General features: G+C 42.7%; 1 protein-coding gene and 2 long non-coding RNA genes across 9 annotated transcripts in view; 2 read left to right on the forward strand and 1 right to left on the reverse strand.

Moving 5' to 3' along the window:
- The window catches only part of LOC148903708 (uncharacterized), a 29392-nt gene extending 16226 nt beyond the window's left edge, over positions 1-13166 (forward strand). For 2 of the 4 annotated variants that reach the window (XR_016116362.1, XR_016116374.1), the window contains exons 5-8: positions 572-741; positions 6304-6442; positions 9249-9315; positions 12820-13166. This is a non-coding gene — a long non-coding RNA (uncharacterized LOC148903708). Of the gene's footprint in view, positions 1-571; positions 742-1248; positions 2196-6303; positions 6443-9248; positions 9316-12819 lie in introns of those variants that run through there. The other 2 variants (XR_016116371.1, XR_016116375.1) reach the window with 2 other exon arrangements.
- The window catches only part of LOC148903709 (kalirin-like), a 34294-nt gene that overhangs the window by 3561 nt on the left and 9444 nt on the right, over positions 1-21289 (reverse strand). Inside the window, exons 24-53 of one of the 3 annotated variants that reach the window (XM_089007310.1) lie at positions 20309-20443; positions 19843-19996; positions 19632-19747; positions 19235-19357; positions 18654-18836; positions 16875-16999; positions 15832-15898; positions 13479-13588; positions 13350-13419; positions 13173-13262; positions 12905-12997; positions 12722-12833; positions 11333-11523; positions 11138-11239; positions 10917-11071; positions 10339-10441; positions 8933-9094; positions 8591-8786; positions 7012-7065; positions 6297-6400; positions 5909-6040; positions 4976-5086; positions 4823-4893; positions 4677-4743; positions 4471-4574; positions 3266-3335; positions 2988-3167; positions 2856-2906; positions 2202-2279; positions 521-706 (exon numbers count right to left, since the gene is read on the reverse strand). In XM_089007310.1, the coding sequence (XP_088863436.1) occupies positions 521-706; positions 2202-2279; positions 2856-2906; positions 2988-3167; positions 3266-3335; positions 4471-4574; positions 4677-4743; positions 4823-4893; positions 4976-5086; positions 5909-6040; positions 6297-6400; positions 7012-7065; positions 8591-8786; positions 8933-9094; positions 10339-10441; positions 10917-11071; positions 11138-11239; positions 11333-11523; positions 12722-12833; positions 12905-12997; positions 13173-13262; positions 13350-13419; positions 13479-13588; positions 15832-15898; positions 16875-16999; positions 18654-18836; positions 19235-19357; positions 19632-19747; positions 19843-19996; positions 20309-20443 (3495 nt within the window). Of the gene's footprint in view, positions 1-520; positions 707-2201; positions 2280-2855; positions 2907-2987; positions 3168-3265; positions 3336-4470; positions 4575-4676; positions 4744-4822; positions 4894-4975; positions 5090-5908; positions 6041-6296; positions 6401-7011; positions 7066-8590; positions 8787-8932; positions 9095-10338; positions 10442-10916; positions 11240-11332; positions 11524-12721; positions 12834-12904; positions 12998-13172; positions 13263-13349; positions 13420-13478; positions 13589-15831; positions 15899-16874; positions 17000-18653; positions 18837-19234; positions 19358-19631; positions 19748-19842; positions 19997-20308; positions 20444-21289 lie in introns of all 3 variants that reach the window. The other 2 variants (XM_089007302.1, XM_089007293.1) reach the window with 2 other exon arrangements.
- LOC148903710 (uncharacterized) lies at positions 13446-18764 on the forward strand. 2 transcript variants are annotated; one of them, XR_016116376.1, is made up of 4 exons: positions 13446-13582; positions 15766-15800; positions 15880-15931; positions 18643-18764. It is a non-coding gene; the product is annotated as an uncharacterized LOC148903710 (long non-coding RNA). The 2 variants fall into 2 exon arrangements; XR_016116377.1 differs by lacking the exon at positions 18643-18764 and adding an exon at positions 17404-17530.

Raw genomic sequence — 21289 nt, forward strand, 5'->3', positions numbered from 1 at the left:
TTGTAGTATAAAATTCTGATAACCTACTAATTGTCTTATTGATGAAAAAACAGATACATATACACTGATGCTAATTTCTACAATGCATCTGGGATTTATTTTTGCATCATATAGTTAGCATTGAGCTAGCAGACATTTGTTAAATCATCTGTTCAATTTATTCCTAGGTTTATTTATTTTTGTATTTCTTTCTTTCTTTTTCTTTGAAGCTTCGGTGAAGTGTCACAACAATCCAGGCAAGCACAGAAAACTGGATGGCTGTGGTTGAACATTTTGGTGTCGACTAAAGCCAGAAAATGTGGGTTTTTTTGTGCCCAATGTTTTGCCTATATTGTATTTTGTAATGAATTGAATTTTCTGATAACTGATGAAATCACTGATGCCAATTTCTACGATGCGTCTGAGATTTTTTTTTGCATCCTATGTTAGCATATTGCGCTAGCAGACAATTGTTCAAATTCAAATTGTTCATTTGAGCCGAACTTCAGTTTGAGCCTTTGAGCGCCTCGCCCAGCCTGACCTTGATGCTGTTCTTGAATTGATATCCCGGATTGTTGGATCCTTTGCGCAGGAGTTCGCTGAAGATGATGATCTGCTCGAACAGGAATACCCGGCGCTCTTTGCTGCGGGACAGAACTCCGCCGTCCTGCTCCCACACGCAGAAGGTCTCCTGTTGCAGCAGCTTACCCTGAGAGGTCAACTTCCCCTGAGGAGACATGCACGTAACATCATTGAGATAATGTGATTAATTAAAATAATGAGTATATCATTTCAAAAAACGAGTCCAATAGAATCACGTCTTAAGTCAATGACGACAAAACAAAAAATTCTTCATGACATAATTTAATATTTAGCATATTTAGATTATTGTATTATTTAAAGGACAACCGAAACCATTTCTTTGTTTCATAACTGACATCAGAAAAACGTTTTATTGCTTCTAAAATACCCAAAATACGCAGGCTGATATTTTTAGTCAAATGCAAAACAACAATAAAAATGACTTAAAATGTCCCAAAACTGCCACAAAATGAGCTTGGAACTGAGCAGATTGAGAAAGTCCCGCCCCCTTGTTCGTGACATCACACACTGCCTTGCTCCAGAATCAAAACGATGGCTTCAGAGAGTTCAGATTCAGAGAAGATGCTTTCTTGTTACTCATCCAGTTATGAATATGATTCAAATAGTTCTGAAGAGGAAAGCATAAATGTTTGCAATCGATTAAAGAAGTCCTTCCGTATCATTTAGAGGCGTCTGGACTCCGATGTAGCTCCCAGAAAATGCACAAGATGGCGCACAAGCTCCGTTGGAAATGGGCTAATTTGTCTGCTGGGAATTTGTGTCAACTAGTATCAAATAGTAGCCTTGATGCAACACAAAACGATTCACCATCGCGTTATTTATGTTTTCCTTCTAATTTCGCCATCAACACGAATCAACACGATGTTTTCAGACCAAACAAAGTACCCAAAATGCATTGTGTGTCACTTTCTCAACTTGTCCTTTAAAGGACAACCGACGTCTCCGGACAAGTTGTGTCCATAATTTGTAAAATGGCTTCAAATGACTTCTACTGGGTGTATTTTCTACCGCATATAGCTATATTTTACGTTTTAAGACTCGCACTCAGGAACATTCAGGAAGTCTTGTTTTTGAGTTGGTGACGAGTCCTCACGTGACGTCAGAAAAGGACCGCCTCCTGACTGTAAAAAAGACACATTGTAGCGTATTTCCATCACGTCAATATATTTTGCTGTACTGTTTTTTTTTGAAACCCTTGTTGGAGGCACTGAACCCACACCAGTTTCATATGCTCATTCACCGAACCGTTCTTCCAATGACTGTGCCTACTAACTGCAGACTAGACTGAGGTGTGGACCTCTGTGGTGGAGGATCCACCGAACCCCTAGGGTTCGATCGAACTCAGGTTAAGAACCACTGGTTTAGGGCGTCTTTCGCTGAATTGAATGTTGATGCAGTCCTAAATCTCAGTATTCTTTGGGTCCTGTAATTGGAGTGAAAATGACAAAAACCCTGGCACTGGAGTGGACACATTTTTGCACACCGTCTGGCAGTCAATGAATTAATGCAAGCAATCGACTCATACGTTGTACTTCCGGAGCCACGATCCAGTCTTGAGTGGTCACTCACTCCCACTCACAACTGGGTTCTGAACTTAGTGAGGACTTTCTTTCACCTACCTCGTATCCCTGCAGCCGTCCGAGGTTCATCATGTCATTGCAGCGCTTGGGGACCAGTGACATCAGCTCCAGTGCTTTCTAAAAGCAAATATCACCAAAATGATGACGAACAAAGCAATCAAGTTACGATGTTCTACTGATAGAGAATAAGAAGTTGTCATATTTAAAAGTTTCATGCTCTTGTATGCTTAGTCAACACTTGTGACTCAATACATAAGTGTAGCACGGGCAACCTGGGGTCAATCAGGTCAACGGACACAGCAATTTAAACGGTCTGCTTCACAGGAGTCATTTACGACTTTGGGAAATCTTTTTCACAGGGGTAATTTAGGACTTCAAACTCCCTTTCACAGGAAGAGGTCATTAGCCAGGTTGCAAACTTATCAGTTCATGGTAAACACAATGTTTCATTGCTTACATCTGTTGGTGCTCCGAACGTCCAGAAGCGTGGTATTCTAATCAAGAAAACTATGTTTTACTAATGTATCACTTTAATTTGCATGTATTCTCAATAAATAGCTTGGCAGAGGGGCGCAGAATTCAGACTTATGTCATAGATGACTGCGTTTTCCTGCCGGCAGTAGGGACAATCTTTCTGGTTCCGAGTCTCTGTCTGACTGTCATATCTCTGACATCCTCTTAAGAAAAACCAACCTCGATTTCCTCGCAGTCCAGCCCAGCTTTGGTCGTGTACTTCAGGAAATCCTGAGACACAAACGAGTCATTTGAAAAAAAATGTTCCCAGCATGCGCAAAGCTCAAAACACCACACGTCTTGGCGACGAACCTTGAGGAGGAGCTTATACTTGGTGATCCTCTGGATAGGTTTGATGAGATAATCACTGACAGACATCCTGCAGCTGATCTCATGCTGGATTTCCTCAAAGAAGGTTTCGTACTCGATGACAATGTACTCTGACCGCGGCTTGTTCTGACAGTAAACCACATACATGTGAAGACGACGCTCCTGCGGGTAAAAACAGGAGAATCGGTCATGCCCGCCATTCATCTCCATTTGTTTATGTGAGCTTCCAAAAAATATTGTTTTTGATGAAAAGTGCTTACGTGTCTGATGAAGAGGTCAGCCAGAAGATCGTGATTTTGAACGCAGCGCTCCAACTCGATCAGGAAGAAACTAGAGAAGAACACGTAGAGTGTGTGCGCTGATTCGTGTTTCTTATGATCTGTCTGTGAGTCATCATATTCTGACAATACAACCAATCCCATGCATCTGTGTAAGCTCTCAGTCGTGAGGTGGAATATGTATATATATATATATATAAAACCATTTGTGAAAAAAACAACTACCCAGATAATATTGATTCATATCAGTGAATAATTTCCATGTAAATATTAAATTTGCTGACTGGTATTTTATATAGACCGCATATATATATTTTTTACATATAAGAGTTAGCAGACACCCGGACAGACAACTGAAAAGTTGCCTGCCCGGCCATAAAGTTACCTGCCCCGTTTTTCACAACTTGTAACACAATAAGACGACTAATCGCTAAACAAATAATAAAACATTGTTGCGAAGTATAAATGTTTTTTTTAATTAAGGAAGTACCTACCACAAATGCTCCCTTGCTTAATTTATGGTAAATATCCCTTGCTGAAGATTTTGCTCCAGTTGTCGTTTGTCGTCATGGTGCACAATGCAGTGTTTGCGTTGCGTTATCTGCTCAAAGCCACGTGGACTCCTCTTTCTAAGCTTTCAAAACCTTCAAGTACACTTTTCAGTCACGGTATAGTCCGAAGCACAAAACAGGCTTCTGATTGGCTGCCGTGCCGAGTATGCAAATTGACAAAAGAACGTTTGTTTGGCAATTTGCATAGCGGTTTGTTTGTAGCTTTTGCTTTATTGAATAAAACAAACATTTGATTTGAAAATAATCGGGGTTTTTTTCTTGAAGAAGTTATCGGCTACCCGGGCCGAGACGTTTTGAAAGTTGTACGCCCGACGTAAAAGTTGTACGGCCCAGGCCGGCGTTATTTCAAACACTGCAAATACACACAGTGTAGGAGTATTGCAGAAGAGCTTAAATTTGCAATTTATTGCTTCTCCTTTTTCATTTTTCCCAGAACTTTTTTTTATTAAGAGTTTCGTATTGGTTGAAATTAATATTCTTTTTTCCTTCAAGCAAGATTTATTCAATCATATTAAAAACATGTTCAAGTGGTTCTTTTTAAAACAACTTAAATTATATTTGTTTTCAAAAACCGTTGCTCTATAAATGTGGATGCTCCGTGTGTTGTACACTCACTCGCGATGCCAGTCATAAATCTGCTGGATGTTGCCAAAAACTATCTTGTCTTTCCCCCTCATGTCTTCTGGGATACCTCTGACATCCAACCTTGACATAAAGCCCTGTTTCTCACACACAAAAACGCACACACAGACACTTTGGTGTCAGGTTCATCAATGCCTTCAATAAACTGTGAATTGCATGGCCCGCATTTGGCATCTCACCTCAACAATGACACCCAAGTCCTTCACGTAGTCCTTCTCCGATTGGACCATCTCGTTCACGACAAACCTGCACACACAAACGCCTACTGTGAAACTCGCCAAGCCTCGCATGCTAAACTCATCTTGATGAAATGCTTCGGTCTCACATGCGGCCTCTCATAGCTTTGTTTTGCTGCTCACTGTCCGACTCGTTGGAACTTTGGTCCGAGTCGAGTGCCTGCGGACCGATGACAGTCATAAAAAAAGGCATACAGCTGCAAGTTAAAAAAAAAGAAACGTGGTCATTCATGAAATGTTACTGCTGTGTTGTTGGGATCGTTGATGATCTGCATAGGAGGCGGTAACGGGGTGGTGTTTTCTTCCTCTGGCTCCTCTTCTCCTCCACTTTGTCCCCCCTCCTCCTTCTTTGCCTTCTTTGCATGGAAAGCAACAAAGTCAACTGCTGTTGTGACTGATAATGCACTAAGAAATCTGGTTACATTGTATTTTTGTATAGATTGAAAACTACAGGTGGATGGGTGGATCGATGGATAGATGCATATATAGATAAAATTGTACAACATTTTGTCATTGTGTTTGAATGTGTAAGAAAATTATCATTTAATAATACCATAAAACAACGTCATAATTCAGTCAAAGGTCGAAATGTATATTTATGTCTTACAACATCGATAAAAATTGCCATCGTGCTTCTATGTGGTGTACCCCTCTTGGCCACCTGGGGTCAGTATTTGAAAGACGGGTGCGATTTGGCAGCAAACATTCTCAGCGATCAAATCTGGTTGTGAGTACAGTACAACGTCTTTTGTCTTAGTGTGCCGTTTGTGTTTAATTGATTTCTAAAAGGCAAAACATACAGTATATTCGAGCGTTAGCGTTAAGCTAGCCGACCGACACGCCAAGCTATGTGATTTGTTCGAAAGCCACAAGGTGTAAATCTTTTGTTATATTAGTTCAATAGTGTAGGAGTGGCAAAAACAGCTCGAAGCTTTTGTTATTTCTAATTGGGTGTGAGTTAAGGAACTGAGTCAAGAAAAAAAACAATGAATAAAACAAAAACAAAGGCAGAATGTTGGCTCGTATCAGAAGTTGAGTCATTTCTAGGCATGATTCATCACGAGTATTTAATGTTCCTTTACAAAGCCAGTTCACAATATAATACAAGTAATTAATGAATGACACACAGATTTTGCTCTTTTGTGCTTATTCACTATTGTTGTTAATGCTCCTACCATTGTTGAGTTCCCAGTGAGAGGCAGATGCACTTCCATCTTATTGTCCCGTCTCCTATTTCGAATCGTAGCTTTCTTCTGTCCATCTGCTTTCCCCTGACTCAATCTCCTCACGGGACTGGTCAGCCAGCGCTGCGGTGACACACACACAAGAGCTTCAGATTAGTCAATCTGATGATGGTTGAACAACTGGAGTTCATTAAACCGTCATGGAACTGCTCTAAAAGATTTGTGTGGTTCATATCAGTGTTTGTGTTAGCTAGTTAGGTAGAAGGTTACTGACAGATGGCAACAGTAGATATTAAATAAGCAATAACACAAATCCGAATTTGTGGCGTTTTTGGATTCTTGACCACTATTACCAGAACTGAACTCAAGTCTTTCTTACCTTCAAGGTATTTCCTGTCCCGGTGCCACTACGTTTTGGTGCTGGTGAATTGGTTACGGCCCCCGGAGCCCCGCTTGCATTGGAGACCACAGCGGATGTCCCACCTGGGACAAAAGACAAGGCGCGCTCGAGTCACAACTTTTGAGGCAAGTTATTGTGGTTAAAAAAATCTAGCAAGTCTTATTCGGGATGATCAAGTAAAAGGTCAAGTTGTACAATCTGACAATCAAGTCATTTTATATGTTAATTCCTCCACACATTTTACTCAAGCACTTATCATTTTTTTAAATTTTTAATAGCTCCGAAGTTAGTCCCCTTGTCCAAAATATTAACATTCTGCTTGGTTGCCTATCGATGTTGTTGCAAATCTCATGTTGCCGTCCTCTTTATTCCCCCTTGATAGAATCCAAAACAAATAATTGATCCAAAATACTCCATGAATCTTGCTTTATCAAGCAGTGAAGTCTGCGCTTAGCATGACAAAAAAAAAAAAAAAAAAAACACTTGAAAATTCATATTTTCAAAAATAAATAGGCGGGATGTGTCAAGTCACGCCCTTCAAACCAAGTCTCACCCATACAAAGTCAAGTTGAATCTTTGATAAGTATGAGACAAGCAAGTCCCAAGTCCTCCAATTGTTTATATAAGATGCTTTGGGTCATGTGATTTCACCCCCCCCCCCCCCAAACCCTGTCCATTTTCGCTTGTGTCTTACTTTGAGTGGGTTGAGTGTGTAGCACGGCTGTTTCGGGGGTGAAGGGTGCAGAATCTACAGAGGCAAACACACACACACACACACACACACACACACACACACACACACACACACACACACACACACACACACACACACACACACACACACACACACACACACAATTATCATTATTTAATTGATTAATTTATTGACCCGCCCCTCCCACCTCACTTTGTTATCTGTTGTTTGAGTGTATTGCTATTTATTGTTAGCTATATGTTGCACTTGGAGATCAGTTGGCTAAGTGTAAAGTGCATTAGAAAGAAATATTATGGACTACATATATGGACTGTATATATAAAATTGAGCATGACCCCATTTTGAAACGATATGGGACACACTCAAGGAATGGCTCTTGTCACAATACACTGTAAACTATTCAGCATACTGTCTGGACAACAGTGTACATTTAAAACAAAATATCCTAGTCATGAATATGGCAACAAAAGTGACATCGCCCCCAAAGTGAAAATGTCCAAACAGGGCCCAATGAGACAGTTTCCCTCTCCTGGACGGTCTCCCGTCATTCCCCGAGTGTCCTGGATGTCACTTGGGCGCAGGTGTGTTCAATTCAATCTCATTGCGCCGTCAATCAAAATGTCACATCTGCATACACCTGGCGCATTCGTCACGGTGCAGCAAGAAACCTGCATGTCCAGTTTGACACGTCTCTAACATTCCCGACACATTTCAACTCTCTGGCTTGACTGTCAATGTTTAACCACATTCTCCCATTGAATGCGTGAATATCGGACCCACCTCGTCTGCCCCCGCACGTCATCCAGCCCCACACCACCGAACAATCCCAGCATGCACTTGTGCCACGCCGCATGCTTCATCAAATCCATGAGGCCAAAGCAGGCATGAGGGCGACCCGCAGAGAAGCCACACTGTCGTTGTGAAGCGCTTGACCCAAGTCCAAAGGTGTACCGGCCAGGGGGCGGGGCTTAATAAAAAATGGGCCGGGTCTGAAGGGAGGGTGGCTTGACAGGAGTAACGATTTGTTTTTTTTTTGTGACAAGGGCATCGAAAATGCCTTGAACGGAGTGTAATATCTGATCACAAAATGCATGCATATATATATATATATATATATATATATATATATATAGAGAGAGAGAGAGAGAGAGAGAGAGAGAGAGAGAGAGAGAGAGAGAGAGAGAGAGAGAGAGAGAGAGAGAGAGAGAGAGAGAGAGATAGAGAGAGATAGATAGATAGATAGATAGATAGATAGATAGATAGATAGATAGATAGATAGATAGATAGATAGATAGATAGATAGATAGATAGATAGATAGATAAAATGTGTGTTGGTATATAGTAGGGCTATTTTTGAACCTTATATTTGCTTGATTGTTATGAAGCAAAATTCAACACAGTGACAAAAGCTGAGAAGTGCAGCTTTAGAGGACACCTACAAAGACAGGAAAGGACCTGAATACAAATGGTGTTGACCAGAAAGCGTCAACAGGAAGTCAGATGGACAGCAGATAGGGGAAGAGGGTGCGGGGTGTCGCTGATTCCTGAAGACACTCACCCTTCCCGGAGCTGGGCAGTGACGTTGAATTGGAGGCACTGAAGGAGTTGTTGGTCGTGGTAGTGGTGGTGGTGGTGCTGGTGATGCAGGAGGGGGCGTTGCCCGAGGAGGCAGGGGACGCCGGCACCAGTGTTTCCATGTCGGCAGCACTGTGGGAGTGCGACAGGCAGAGGGCGCTCATCGGCAACAAGCCCTCCTGGTGGAGGGAGTGGGACGGGGCGGGGAGGGGGGGGGGGGGGTGAAATAGACATTCGCCATCAGTACTTGACACCAATAACGGTTTCTGGCATGTGCACTCTGTGCAACCAAACTGGTTGCCACAAATGTATCTGGGTGTGTTACCTGTTGCGGAGTTTGATCGGTGGTTCTGGCAAGACACCAGCCAGGTCGGTCCGCTGAGCGTTCCACGAGCTCCACGGTCTGACCGCAGCGGACACTGAGCTCGCCGGGTAAACCGGAGAAGAAATCCAACAACACCACCACTAACTCGCAGCCTCCCGACAGCTGTAGATACACAAACAAAGTCTGTGTACAAAATGTGACTCGTCTTTAAAAAATGAAACACACCAAGTGGCGGGAAGTCACAAAATACACACCCTTTGTCACAGTTTAGTTTTCTGAAGACTTACTGTCAAATGTTTTTTTTGTTTTTTTAAAGAATAATATGATGTGCGCACCTGGGGTACCTCGAGGCATCTACTCACTGAGGAAAAACGTGGAGAAGTGTAAGTACTCAAAGGTTTCCCAAATATTAGTCATTCTTTGCAGAGGATAAATAAGAATTAATAATAATACATTTCATTTATACGCGCCTTTCAAGATTCTCAAGGCCATGATTTTGAGTATTGTCGTATTGTCTGTGCACATGTTTTCCACCACCATTTGTGTTACATTGTTTAAAAGGGTCTTAGCATAACTGAACATTAGTTAGCCTGCGTATGAGGTTTCTAATTAAGTGTTAGCATGACGCCAATGGACTAAAAGTTTAATTTAAAAATATTCTGGGAAAAAAATGCGATTCACTCATGCGATTCAAGTGTCAACAATCCGTAACTAGGATTGTCTCGCAAGTGTTGGAAGTCTCTTTCTTGGGAAGATTATTTCACCATGTGCTAAACAGATGCTTGTCGTCAAGTCCACTCCGTAAGTCACGTATATCTTGATTTTTTTCTCTTTTGCTGCTAGCAAGTCAAAAAAACAAATCAGCAAAAAAGAATTCTCATATCTCAAAAATCGGCTCAATCACAACCATGTGACGTTTTTGTGCCGTGAGATTCCTGTCCTGTCAAATATGTGACATTGATCAATCAAAGCTGCTTCGCACCGCCCACCAAAAACGCTCCTGCTCAGATAAAATGAATCCGCATCAAAACACTCCCTGGCACCAAAAAAATGGTGAGGGGCCCCTGGTCTATCAGTTAAATAGAATTCATTATCAAAATGAAAATCTGCAGCTCTTTACAGAACTCGGATTTGATAGACGTTGACAAACCCTCATTGTCTCGGAAGGACAAAAAACACAAAAATAAAAACAAAACCTTACCTTTGCAGCAGAGTAACAACGCAAAGTTTTCTCCCGCAGTGAGACCACGAAGGGAGGAAACCCCCTCGCATGCAAACACATACACACGCACAAACCACCCCCCCCCCCCACACACACACAGCGTGCGCGTGCACACACCCAGCTGCGGCAGTGATGATGTCATGATGCACGCGCCTCTCGCAACGTGTTAGCGAGCGAGCCGTACCTTGTCGCTGTCTGCTGTGTTTTGGGATGTTCGGGAAGCAATGGAGACGGTGTCGGGCTGGCTGCTGGCATCGCCCAAGCTGTCGGCATCCTCGCTGGTCTCCCTGTCAAACATGAAGTTAAACAAATGTGGTTAAAGCAGACATACGTTGAATCATCATCGTGGAGATTGAAACCCTTAATGGTTATTTCTGAATGGGCGTGCTCAGGTCAATTGATTAGAAACAGAAATGTTGAAAAGTCAGTGACACTTTAGTCAAAAGAGGACTGGACGACAGATATGTCCAAAGTCCGGGGGGCAAATGCGGACCGTGGTCAATTTTCATCTGGCCCGCACCCTCAGTCATAAAATTAATACTGTCTGGACCCCTTGTAGAATGAATACATTGGGCGCTAGCGCTGTTACCTGTGTATGCTATGTGCTGCCATCTAGAGGCTCATTTTGGAACAGCAAATTTGTATAGGAGTCATTAACTGATTGAAATCCCGCCTCAAACGAGTCTAGCATTCATTTGAAAGTATTATTTTTTAATAATAGAGCAAAAAGTAAATGAATTGCTCATTGAAGGTCACGCTCACCTGCGTGTAATGCTGCGTTGTCGCCCAAGAGTCAAATTTGGAGTTTTCGGGAGGGGGATGGGCTCCCTCAGGGCTCCCCGAAGGTGACCCCGTCTCTCCTGGATCACCTGGCGAATGCTGCGGACCCACTCTTGCTTAAGCTCCAAGGACGATGCCTGGTGGGAGAACGCGACTGATTGAAGCCCGGGTCCGCCAACAAAGCTGACGTCCCGAACGTTTACCTTCAGAACAGTCTTGTTGTCCGAGGTGGGCGTCCTGCCCACCCAAAGCGCAAATTTACAAGGATCCCCTTCGATGTGCTCCGTCACGCCAAGTTCCGATGTCTGAAGTGTACGGAAAAAAATGCAGTCATTAGCCGAGGCCCTCGTCCGTTTGTTTCTTTCTCTCGCAACGTGACCAAGTGCTCAGAAAGCTACCCTCAAGCGGCTCTTGTAAATATATTTGGTTCGCCCCGATGAATCTTTCATTTCCTTGCTGAAGATGAGTGACAGCTCAAACAGGAAGAGGTGTCGGTCACGCCCCTTCCTGATGAGCGATTTTGGTTCCCAAACGAGAAAGGAGTCTTGCAGCAGCAGCTCACCTTGGACCTCCAGACCTTCTTCAAGACCTGAAATGACATTTTCAGAATTATTCCTTGACCAACTGGAAGGTGTCATCAACCTGCGATTCCGCCACTCACAACAAAAAATGCCGAAATTTGATCGGCCCAAATTTAACGCTAAATCTCCTAAAATTGAGAGCTCCTTATTATTCCAGCATACGGCGAGGACAATCGAGATCCGCCACAAATAGTGACATAAAAGCCGACAGATGGCACAAAACGGTGGCGAAGCCCTGCAGTCGGCAAAATGAAGCTCCTCAGACCTACCTCAACATGGTTCCTAAGTTTTAATATCTGAAATAATGAAAATGTATTTATTTGTTTGTTTATTTATTTATTTATTTATTTATTTATTTATTTATTTATTTGAAGGTTGGGTTCCTCTAAAAAGGTTAACTCATTCAGTGCCAGACGATGTGCAAAAATGTGTCAACTTCAGTGCCAGGATATTTGTCATTTTTACTCAAATTGCAAGACACACAAAATATTGAGTTTTAGGACTACATAAACATTCAATGCAATGTAAGAAACCTGAGACTCTCTTCTTTCAACAGAAAAAAAGTTAATTCTTAAGTTATATGGATCTGGAGTTATATGAGCTACAAATAAGAGCGGCTGTACAAAATACAATGCAATACATACATATTGGTTTATATAGCGCTTTAACAACAGCTGAACCTGTAACAAAGCGCTAAGATGGAAAAAAGGCAAATGCTGCCCCCTCGAGGAAGGGAAAAAACATTGACGCAGGTCTGACCAGCGCTTTATCGGCACCGTCCCACAAGAAAAACCAAAACCCGAACAAATTCGGGAATGGCGCGCCACGTCACATTTTTCAATTCCCGAATAAATTTGGGAATGGCAGCGAATGAGTTAGGAAACACCAATGTAGAGGAATGGAACACCAGATTTAGTTTCTTGTAAAATGTCTACTTTCGCGGAACCAACATTTTTGGATATGTATCTGGCGCCTCAATCGCCAGAAAGAGCATTTGTCAACATTTGCAGTTTAGGTTGCTATTAATTTATTGATGAATTGGTTGAGTGATGAATGAATTAACTAATGACTTAATAGGAGCAGGAATGATTAATGATTAATTTAGTTTTCAATGTGCTTGTTATTGATACTTTTCAAACATGTACAGAACTTGATATGCGAACAATATACGAAGGGAAGTTAAAAAAAGGCATTGGGAAAAGTCACCGTCCAACATGCTAACGTGCATAGCATCGTTAGCTCTCTTGGGTACGCTCAGCATGACATCCAAGCCTTCTTTGATCTCGCCTTTTCCTTCTTCGCAGCAGGCCAACAACTCCTACAAAGACAAAAAAATGGCTGCACGTCAACTCATCCAATGGCCAGTTAGCCCGAGCGTCATCGATTTACCTTCAGCAACAGTTGATACTTTGTGATCCTCTGGACCGGTTTGATGAGTGCCGACGAGATGGAGTTGGCCAGCCCGTGTCTCCTCTGGACCTCCTGCGAAAAACATCAGGAACGCGATCTCTGATTTGCCAGAACGAGACAGAGCCTTTGAGGAATCTGGTCCGAGACCAAGGCTGTCAACATGTGATCTCAAGACCCGTTTTTGAAATGAAAACTGAGAGTTCTGGAGACCTTTTGGATGTTGAGGAAAGAAAGTGAAGGGGATTACCTCAAAGAAGCCGACACCATGCTGCTGGATCAATAAACTGGAGTCTGGCTTGTTCCTGCAATAGGTCACGTACATGTGGAACTTGTCAGCCTAAGAGCAGGAACAAAAAACACATATTTCAGGGTGGGGTGCATGATCACTTCCCCTCCCCCAATTTTTAAAAGTAAATTTGCTTACCCAAGTGACAAAACAATGTCCAACGTCTTCAGGAAGTTGCTCATAGTTCTCCAGTTCCTTCAAGAATATACTAGAACAGACAGGGCTCCGTCATATGGCAAAATGGCTTCTTTCGTGCAGATTCCCAACCTGTTATGGAATTCGTAGATATCCTGGATGTTCCCGAAGACCATGTCATCCCTGTTGCTGAGACCAGACGGGACGTCCTCGGAGCCGCTCGTCATCTCCCACAGGTACGTCTGCAGCATGTCAGGCCACACGGTCATGATATGCTAGCATTAGCATGGTCATGGTTTCAAAACGATGTTTGCAAGGATGGGTAACAAGTACGAATCATCTGCGACTATACTCAAATAGATTTACATATTTTCTTTTTTCTTGACGTTGTCAGTAAAAGTCGTTGGACCTAGATAGCAACTGTTTCAGGGTTTCCCACACTTTTTTTTTCTACGACAGGGCTCGACTACAGAATAAATACACAGGTTGTTTAAAAACCTCTGATAGGATCTGTCATCTTGTATTTTTCTCCCCAAAATTGCTGGTCAGCCCCAAAAGTCTTGATATCCTACAGCAAGGGTGTCAAACTCATATTTTGCTGCGGGCCACATTGTAGTTATGGTTTCCTCTTGAGGGCCATTATTTATTATTAGTTTTTTTATGAAACGGTGTTTGCATATTTACAGTCTACAGTTGACATTTTTATTTTGCTATGCTTAGAATATCTTGTTTTCTATCCTTTCATCCCCCGACCCCATCCCCTTTCAAATTGCTCAGGTATTACTTTATTTTGTTTTAATATTTTGTTTCTGCAGGTTCGGCTTACATTAGCTGGTTGGCTATCTATTAGCTGTCTATTAGATATCTGGCTGACTATCTATTAGCTATCTATCCAGCTAGCTAGCTAGCTATCTATTCAATGTCTATTAGCTAGCTAGTTAGCTGACTATCTATTAGCTATTTATTAGCTATTTATCTAGCTAGCTGGCTACTGTTAGCTATCTATTCATCTATCTATCTATATTAGCTAGCTAGCTGGTTGCCTGGCTATCTATTAGCTAGCTATCTATTAGCTAGTTAGCTAGCTTTTTATTCATTTGAGTTATTCCGGGTTGAGTAAACGCTGGTGCATGTGGCTGCCGCTGCTCACCCACAGAAAAACGTATGCTGTGACTATGAAGTGACCTAGAGAGTTTTAAAAGGTGCTTAAATGAAATGTACTAATCTTATTCTTTATAATAATAATAATTATTATTATTATAAATTCAATAATAAATTAATGACTAACCACTGGTAGTTTTCAAATTTGAAGTAAAAAATAATGACTGCTATTGTGGTTTACATGGGACAATTTGACATTTTGGTTGGGACTTTAGCAAGCATCATGCAACTCAACATGCATGATTTGCTTTCGCGGGCCGAATAAAATAATGTTGTGGGCCAGATTTGGCCCCCGGGCCTTGATTTTGCCTTCAGAATGTATATTTTTAAAAAATTAATAAACTATGCTTCCATCCATCCATTTCCTAATGCGCTTATCCCCAGGATTTATATTAAAGGACAACCGATGTCGCCGGACAAGTTGTGTCCATAATTTGTAAAATGGCTTCAAATAACTTCTACTGAGCATATTTTAATAAGATTCCACCGCATGTAGCGATAGTTTCCGTTTTAAGACTCACACTGAATATTCAGGAAGTCTTGTTTTTGAGTTGGTGACGAGTCCGTAGGTGACGTCACTAAAGGAACGCCCCTGACCGAAAAAAGACACATTGTAGCAGTCCTTCCATCACGTCAATGTATTTTGCTGAACTTGTTTGGTCTGAAAACCTCGTGTTGCACCCAAAAGCCACAAGAAGAGGGCGTCCAAGCTCGATGGAAGGAATTTATCAGCCTGTGGAAATGGGCTGATTCATTCCTCACAGGAGCTGGTCGCCATTTTTCTGCCTCTTTTCTGGGACGCTACATTGCAGTCCAGATGCCTCAAAATGACACGGAAGGACTTCTTTAATCGATTGCAAACATGTATGCTTTCCTCTTCAGAACTATTTGAATCATATTCATGACTGGATGTGTAACAAGAAAGCATATTCTCCGAATCTGAAGCAATTGTTTTGATTCACTAGCAATGCTAGACGTCTTGGTGTGACGTCACGAACTGGGGGCGGGACTTTCTGAAAATGCCCAATTCGCAGCTCAATTTTTTGCAGATTTTGGACACTTTAAGTCATTTTTATTGGTGTTTTGCATTTGACAAAAAATATCATACTGCGTGTTTTGGGTATATTAGATGCTATAAAATGTTTTTTCTGATGTGAGTTAAGAAACAAAAAAGTAACGTTGGTTGTCCTTTAAATACAATGAGTTGAATTGTTACTTGAGCAGTCTTTTTATTTTGTATCTTATCTGTGCTTCTTAGCGCGAGAGCCTTTGCCGTTTCTTCCTAAAACCGACGTGAGTAGCGCAAACCTGATCGAGTCGTTACCTCGATGCACTCTTGAAGGTCCCTGACGTAGACCCTCTCCGTCTGCAGCAACTCCGCCATGATGTACCTGCAACGACCACCATCATGGCCAACATTTAAGGTATTTTCAATATTGCTGTAAACCACCCCCTTGTAAAATCACTTCAAATGACTTCTACTGAGCGTATTTTATAAAGATTCCACCGTGTATAGCTAGATTTTACGTTTTAAAATTTGCGCTGAATATTCAGGACGTCTTGTTTTCGAGTTGATGACAATCCCCACGTGACATCACGTTTAGAACGCCCCTGACCAAGAAAGCGACACACAATGCATTTTGCGGTACTTTGTTTGGTCTGAAAACTTCGTGTTGATCCGTGTTGATGGCGAAATTAGAAGGAAAACACATAAATATCGCGATGGTGAATCGTTGTGTGTTGCACCAAGACAGCTATTTGATATTCTCTGACACAAATTCCCAGCAGAAAAATCAGCCCATTTCCAACGGACCTTGGGCGCCATCGTCTGCATTTTCTGGGTGCTACATTGCTGTCATTGACGGCTCGAATTGATATGGGAGGACTCCTTTAATCGATTGCAAACATTTATGCTTTCCTCTTCAGAACTATTTGAATCATATTCATAACTGGATGAGTAACAAGAAAGCATCTTCTCTGAATCTGAAGCCATTGTTTTGATTCTCGAGTAAGGCAAGACGTCTTGGCGTGACGTCACGAACTGGGGGCGGGACCTGAAAATCCCCAATTTGCAGCTCAATGTGTTGCTTTTTAGCACACTTTAAGTCATTTTTATTGGTGTTTTGCATTTGACTAAAAATATCAGCCTCCGTGTTTTGGGTATTTTAGATGCTATAAAACGTTTTTCTGATGTCAGTTAGGAAACAAAAAAATGGTGTCGTTTGTCCTTTAAATGGAAGTACGTAAAAAAACCCACCTGAAATATCATTTAAATGCCCATAAGCCAAATTAAATAGGCCCAAATGAACATGAGGGGAAAAATATATCACAAAGTTAAAAGATTAAATGTGAACCGCCGTGACTCACTCTTTCTTGCGGGCTGAGCGTCTCTTCTCATCGCTGACCTGGTGACTGGGGTCTGACAGATTGACTTCCGGGTCCGAGTCGGACAGACTGTTGGGAATTAACTCGAGCTCCAAGTCCTTGTTGTCCTGTTAGGAGGGTGGGGGAAAGTCCTGTTTATATTGTTGAACATTCATCCATCTGTTTTGTTTTGAGTTGCGAGTGTGCTATAAGCTACCCCAGCTGACTTTGTGCACGACTGGTTGCCGACACGCACTCACAAAGCACATAAAGACAAACGATCATTCACACTCACATTCACAGCTATTGGCAATTTTGAAAAACTGAAAGCCCACAAGCCAGATCACCCTCCCCCTTCCCAAAAAATATTTTTAATGCAGTTTGTGTCTTGTATCGATGAAAAGGTTTCTTCAGCCGTCATCTGTACTTCTTTGAAGGTGTCGGACGTTTCGCTTCTTATCCAAGAAATTTCGTCAGCAAACTAAAGTCTTACTGGTAATTTAGGCCCTATATATATATCCCTACTGTCCAGACATGGCGGTGCCGGACTCTGCTATGATAGGTCCCTGCTCTCAGGTTGGGGGGAGCAGAGGACTACTCCGTGCTGCTGCTCCACTGATAGTTCCTGTCGTTCTGGCCTGATTGCCCCACTTCGACCGGTATCACCTCATCGGTATTACTAATCCTATGTTGCCTAAGCAGGCTATTGTATGAACGATCCAAATTGAACCTCATTCCACCAAACCGGTTTAATGAAGGATTTAGTTGTTTTATGAAAATTGCTTCTTTTACTACCCTTTCAAACCATCTTTGTTCTTTCGCTAAGATTTTAACCTCATTGTCGTCAAATGAGTGGTTGCTAGCTTTTAGGTGCAAATGTACTGCCGATTGAGGCCCACTAGTATTATCCCTGCAATGTTGATAAAGTCTCTTTTTGAGGCCACTCCTGTACGATTGAGAGCTTACACAAACGTTTGTGTCTTGTAGTCACAATTTTTGGGGGGTCAACTCTGGCCATAAAAATGACCAGAATCAAATCAAATTCTTTTCCTTTGGGTTTTTTCCCTACAGAGGTCGCCACAGCGAATCAGTGTCCTCCATCTTCAGAGGTTTGATTGGCATGTTTGTTTTGGCCAAGCTTTTACGTCGGACTTCCTGACACAACCCTCTGTATTTATCCGGGCTTGGGACCGGCACATTAAGACACTGGCTTGTGTCCCCTTGTGGCTACAGTGTAAAATGATGCGTTTAGTTTTAAGAACAAGTCATTGCCAAAGAAGCGCTACTGCCATGTGGTCTAGCCACAGACACTGTCAGTAAACAAACACACAGTGCGGGCTTGCAAATGTTATGACTCTTAAACCGCATCATGCGAAAGCAAATATTAGACCAGCACAAAAAAAAGTACAAACAAAACATTAGTGGCCATTATTTTAAACTGCTATCAAAATCACATCAATGTACAACTACCGTTGGACTCATGTGCTCCCTTCGTTTCCTAAAAGCTGTTAAAATTGCACTTTTATCAAACAAAAAAGACTGAAGCCTAAAATCCGACCTTTTTGTCCCTTTACTGTCACAAATGTGAGGCCAATTCTGTACGTTGAACCAGGACATATCCGCACCTCTCATTTCTGGCACCCCAACACAAGGCACGTATTTTATACCATCACATTAAAAGTTTGGTGACATTGAATAAGTCACCCCCTGATGATGATACATTAACAGTTTTGATCTACGATGCCATCGATTGGAAATGCTTTTGACACAGGTTTAGGGTACCTGTGTGCAACCTCCCAGCGCCGACTCCAGCACATGGCGATACTGGCCCATCCTAACGGTGAAGTCCCGGTACCGTTTATCCACGGAGGAAACACAACGGCGAAGCTCCAGGCGGTGGGCGTGGCCTTTTGTCAGCATGCTCTCAGCCAGTTGGATCAGCAAGTGAACCTTTTCCTGTGTGTGCTGGGGAGGACATGCCAGACAGCTGTCAGTCAGGGGCTTTATACCATCATGTTTGTCACCGTGCACACTTGGAGATGATAAAAAAAAAACACTTCACCTTAATATATAAAAATAAATGCAGTTTTAAATATCACATTAAAATGAACGAATTCCACCATAAACATTGTATACAAATTTTACCTAAATGGAAAAAAAATCAATCACTTTTTTAAATCCACTCGAAGGTTAAATACAACTAAACTGTGCTCAGGCAGTGGTTCTTTCACTTACCACCAGCGGGAGCCCAAACGACACATTTTTGAGTCTCACCATCCATACCACTTTATGATGCCCAAAGCTCTTCAAAACAAACAAAAGTAAACCTTTACACAATGGGCCGGCTCCGTGTGCACTCCTACCTTCGCCGAAACACAAAACTGCCGATGCTGGTTGAGCAACTCCTGCGTCTCCGTCGCTGTTGCTCCTGGTGACGTGTGAGTTGCCAAGTAGTGGTCTCCTGACTGTGCCAACCAATCCAGAGCCTGTCCAATTTAGGGGTATTTTATTTGTTATCGTTGATGTTTTTGAGAGGACCACTGATAATGTAGTGGGAAACGCATACGGTTCTATGTACTCGTCCAGTAAAAGTAGAAATATCTACAAATCACAAAAGCTATCGGAAGTCGTCAAATTTCGGTGTGAAAAGCTTTTTTTAGCGCTTTAAAAATACACCAAAACTTTGGATCAGAATAGTATGCGAATATTCATCATAGTAATACATCTTCATAAACACATCACCTGACAGCGTTTACGTACCTGCTGCGTGTGGTTCTGAAACATGACGTACTGCTGGCACTGGTCCAATCGGCGCTTTTTTAATGTCCAAAAATGAAGAACTCGATTTTCTCTCTGAAGCAACTCACTGAGGATACCTGGACATGACGGACACACACACACACACACACAAATGATAAGCGGCGTATTTCCTGGGGCTTCTGCGTGTGTGCGTTAGATGGGTTCATGTCACCTTTGACCTGTTGCTCGGGTACCCGTGAGTGCCCAGTGACCTCGGTGACTCCGGACACAGTGACGTTGTGACCGGAGATGTTTGCCATGGTGACGCTATTGCGATGGATATACTTGAGGAAAACTTCAGCGTTCCGTCTAGCAAGGGTGCAGGCCTGCTCCCATTGTAACAAAAAAAAAAATGGGCATTGTCATTAGCGCGAGCAAGTTTGCGTTATTATTTTTTTTAATTGCCCATGACTTTCGGCCCCATTTATGTATCCCTAAATGGGGCCGATACGACCAGTCAGACTTTAGTTCGCTGACGAAGCCTCTTGGATAGGAGGCGAAACGTCCGAAACCTTCACTTTTGTACAGATGACGGCTGAAGAAACCTTCTCATCGATGGACCACTCCTGTACGACTGAGAGCTTACACAGACGTGCCCATGACTTTGCAAATCTCCAAATTGTTGCTTTCCACCACACCTTAAGAAAGGCCTCCTTCTGCTCCATGTGTTTGTTAATGAGCGGCAGGAGATGTTCAGGCTGTCTGTCTCCGCCCCCGCACCAGTCCTCCTCCCTGCGGTACTCCTGCTCCAGACTCTCCAGCACACCGCATACCTGCGTAGTCCAAGTTGACAGTCGGGTCAGTATGAGGGGGCTTTGGGACACCTTTCGGGACAACGGCTCACATGCACTACTAAAACGCTGTCATATACTCTCTCTCTCTCTCTCTCTCTCTCTCTCTCTCTCTCTCTCTCTCTCTCTCTCTCTCTCTCTCTCTCTCTCTCTCTCTCTCTCTCTCTCTCTCTCTCTCTCGCTTTCTCTCCCACTCTGTCACTCTCTCTCTGATTCTCTGTCTCACTCTATCTCCCACTTTCTCACGATCTCTCTGACTCTCTGTCTCACTCTCATTCTCACACTATCTCTATCAGTCTCTCATTATAACTGTCTTTTCTCTCTCTCTCTCTCTCTCTCTCTCTCTCTCTCTCTCTCTCTCTCTCTCTCTCTCTCTCTCTCTCTCTCTCTCCCTCTCTCTCAAAATGCTTCCACAGACAAATGTTTTTTTTTTAAAAGATTGAAATTCTCTCGCACACTCCTGACTAGGGTTTGGCACGACTCAGCTGTGTCTTGTATAGAAACAGACACTGAATCGGAATTTCCATCCATCCATCCATTTTCCGTACCGCTTATTCCTGATTATGGTCGCGGGGGGTGCTGGAGCCTATCCCAGCTGGCTTCAGGCACTAGGCGGGGGACACCCTGAATTGGTTGCCAGCCAATCGCAAGGCTCACAGAGACAAACAACAGTCACTCTTCCACTCATACCTAGGGACAATTTGGAGTGTTCAATCAGCCTGCCATGCATGCTTTTGGAGTGTGGGAGGAAACCGGAGGACCCGGAGAAAACCCACGCGGGCCCGGGGAGAACATGCAAACTCCACACTGGGAGTCACTGGGACTCAC

This window comes from Hippocampus bargibanti, linkage group LG01 (assembly GCF_051943395.1).
Source record: "Hippocampus bargibanti isolate YZ-2025 linkage group LG01, ASM5194339v1, whole genome shotgun sequence".
Classification (NCBI taxonomy): Eukaryota; Metazoa; Chordata; class Actinopteri; order Syngnathiformes; family Syngnathidae; genus Hippocampus; species Hippocampus bargibanti.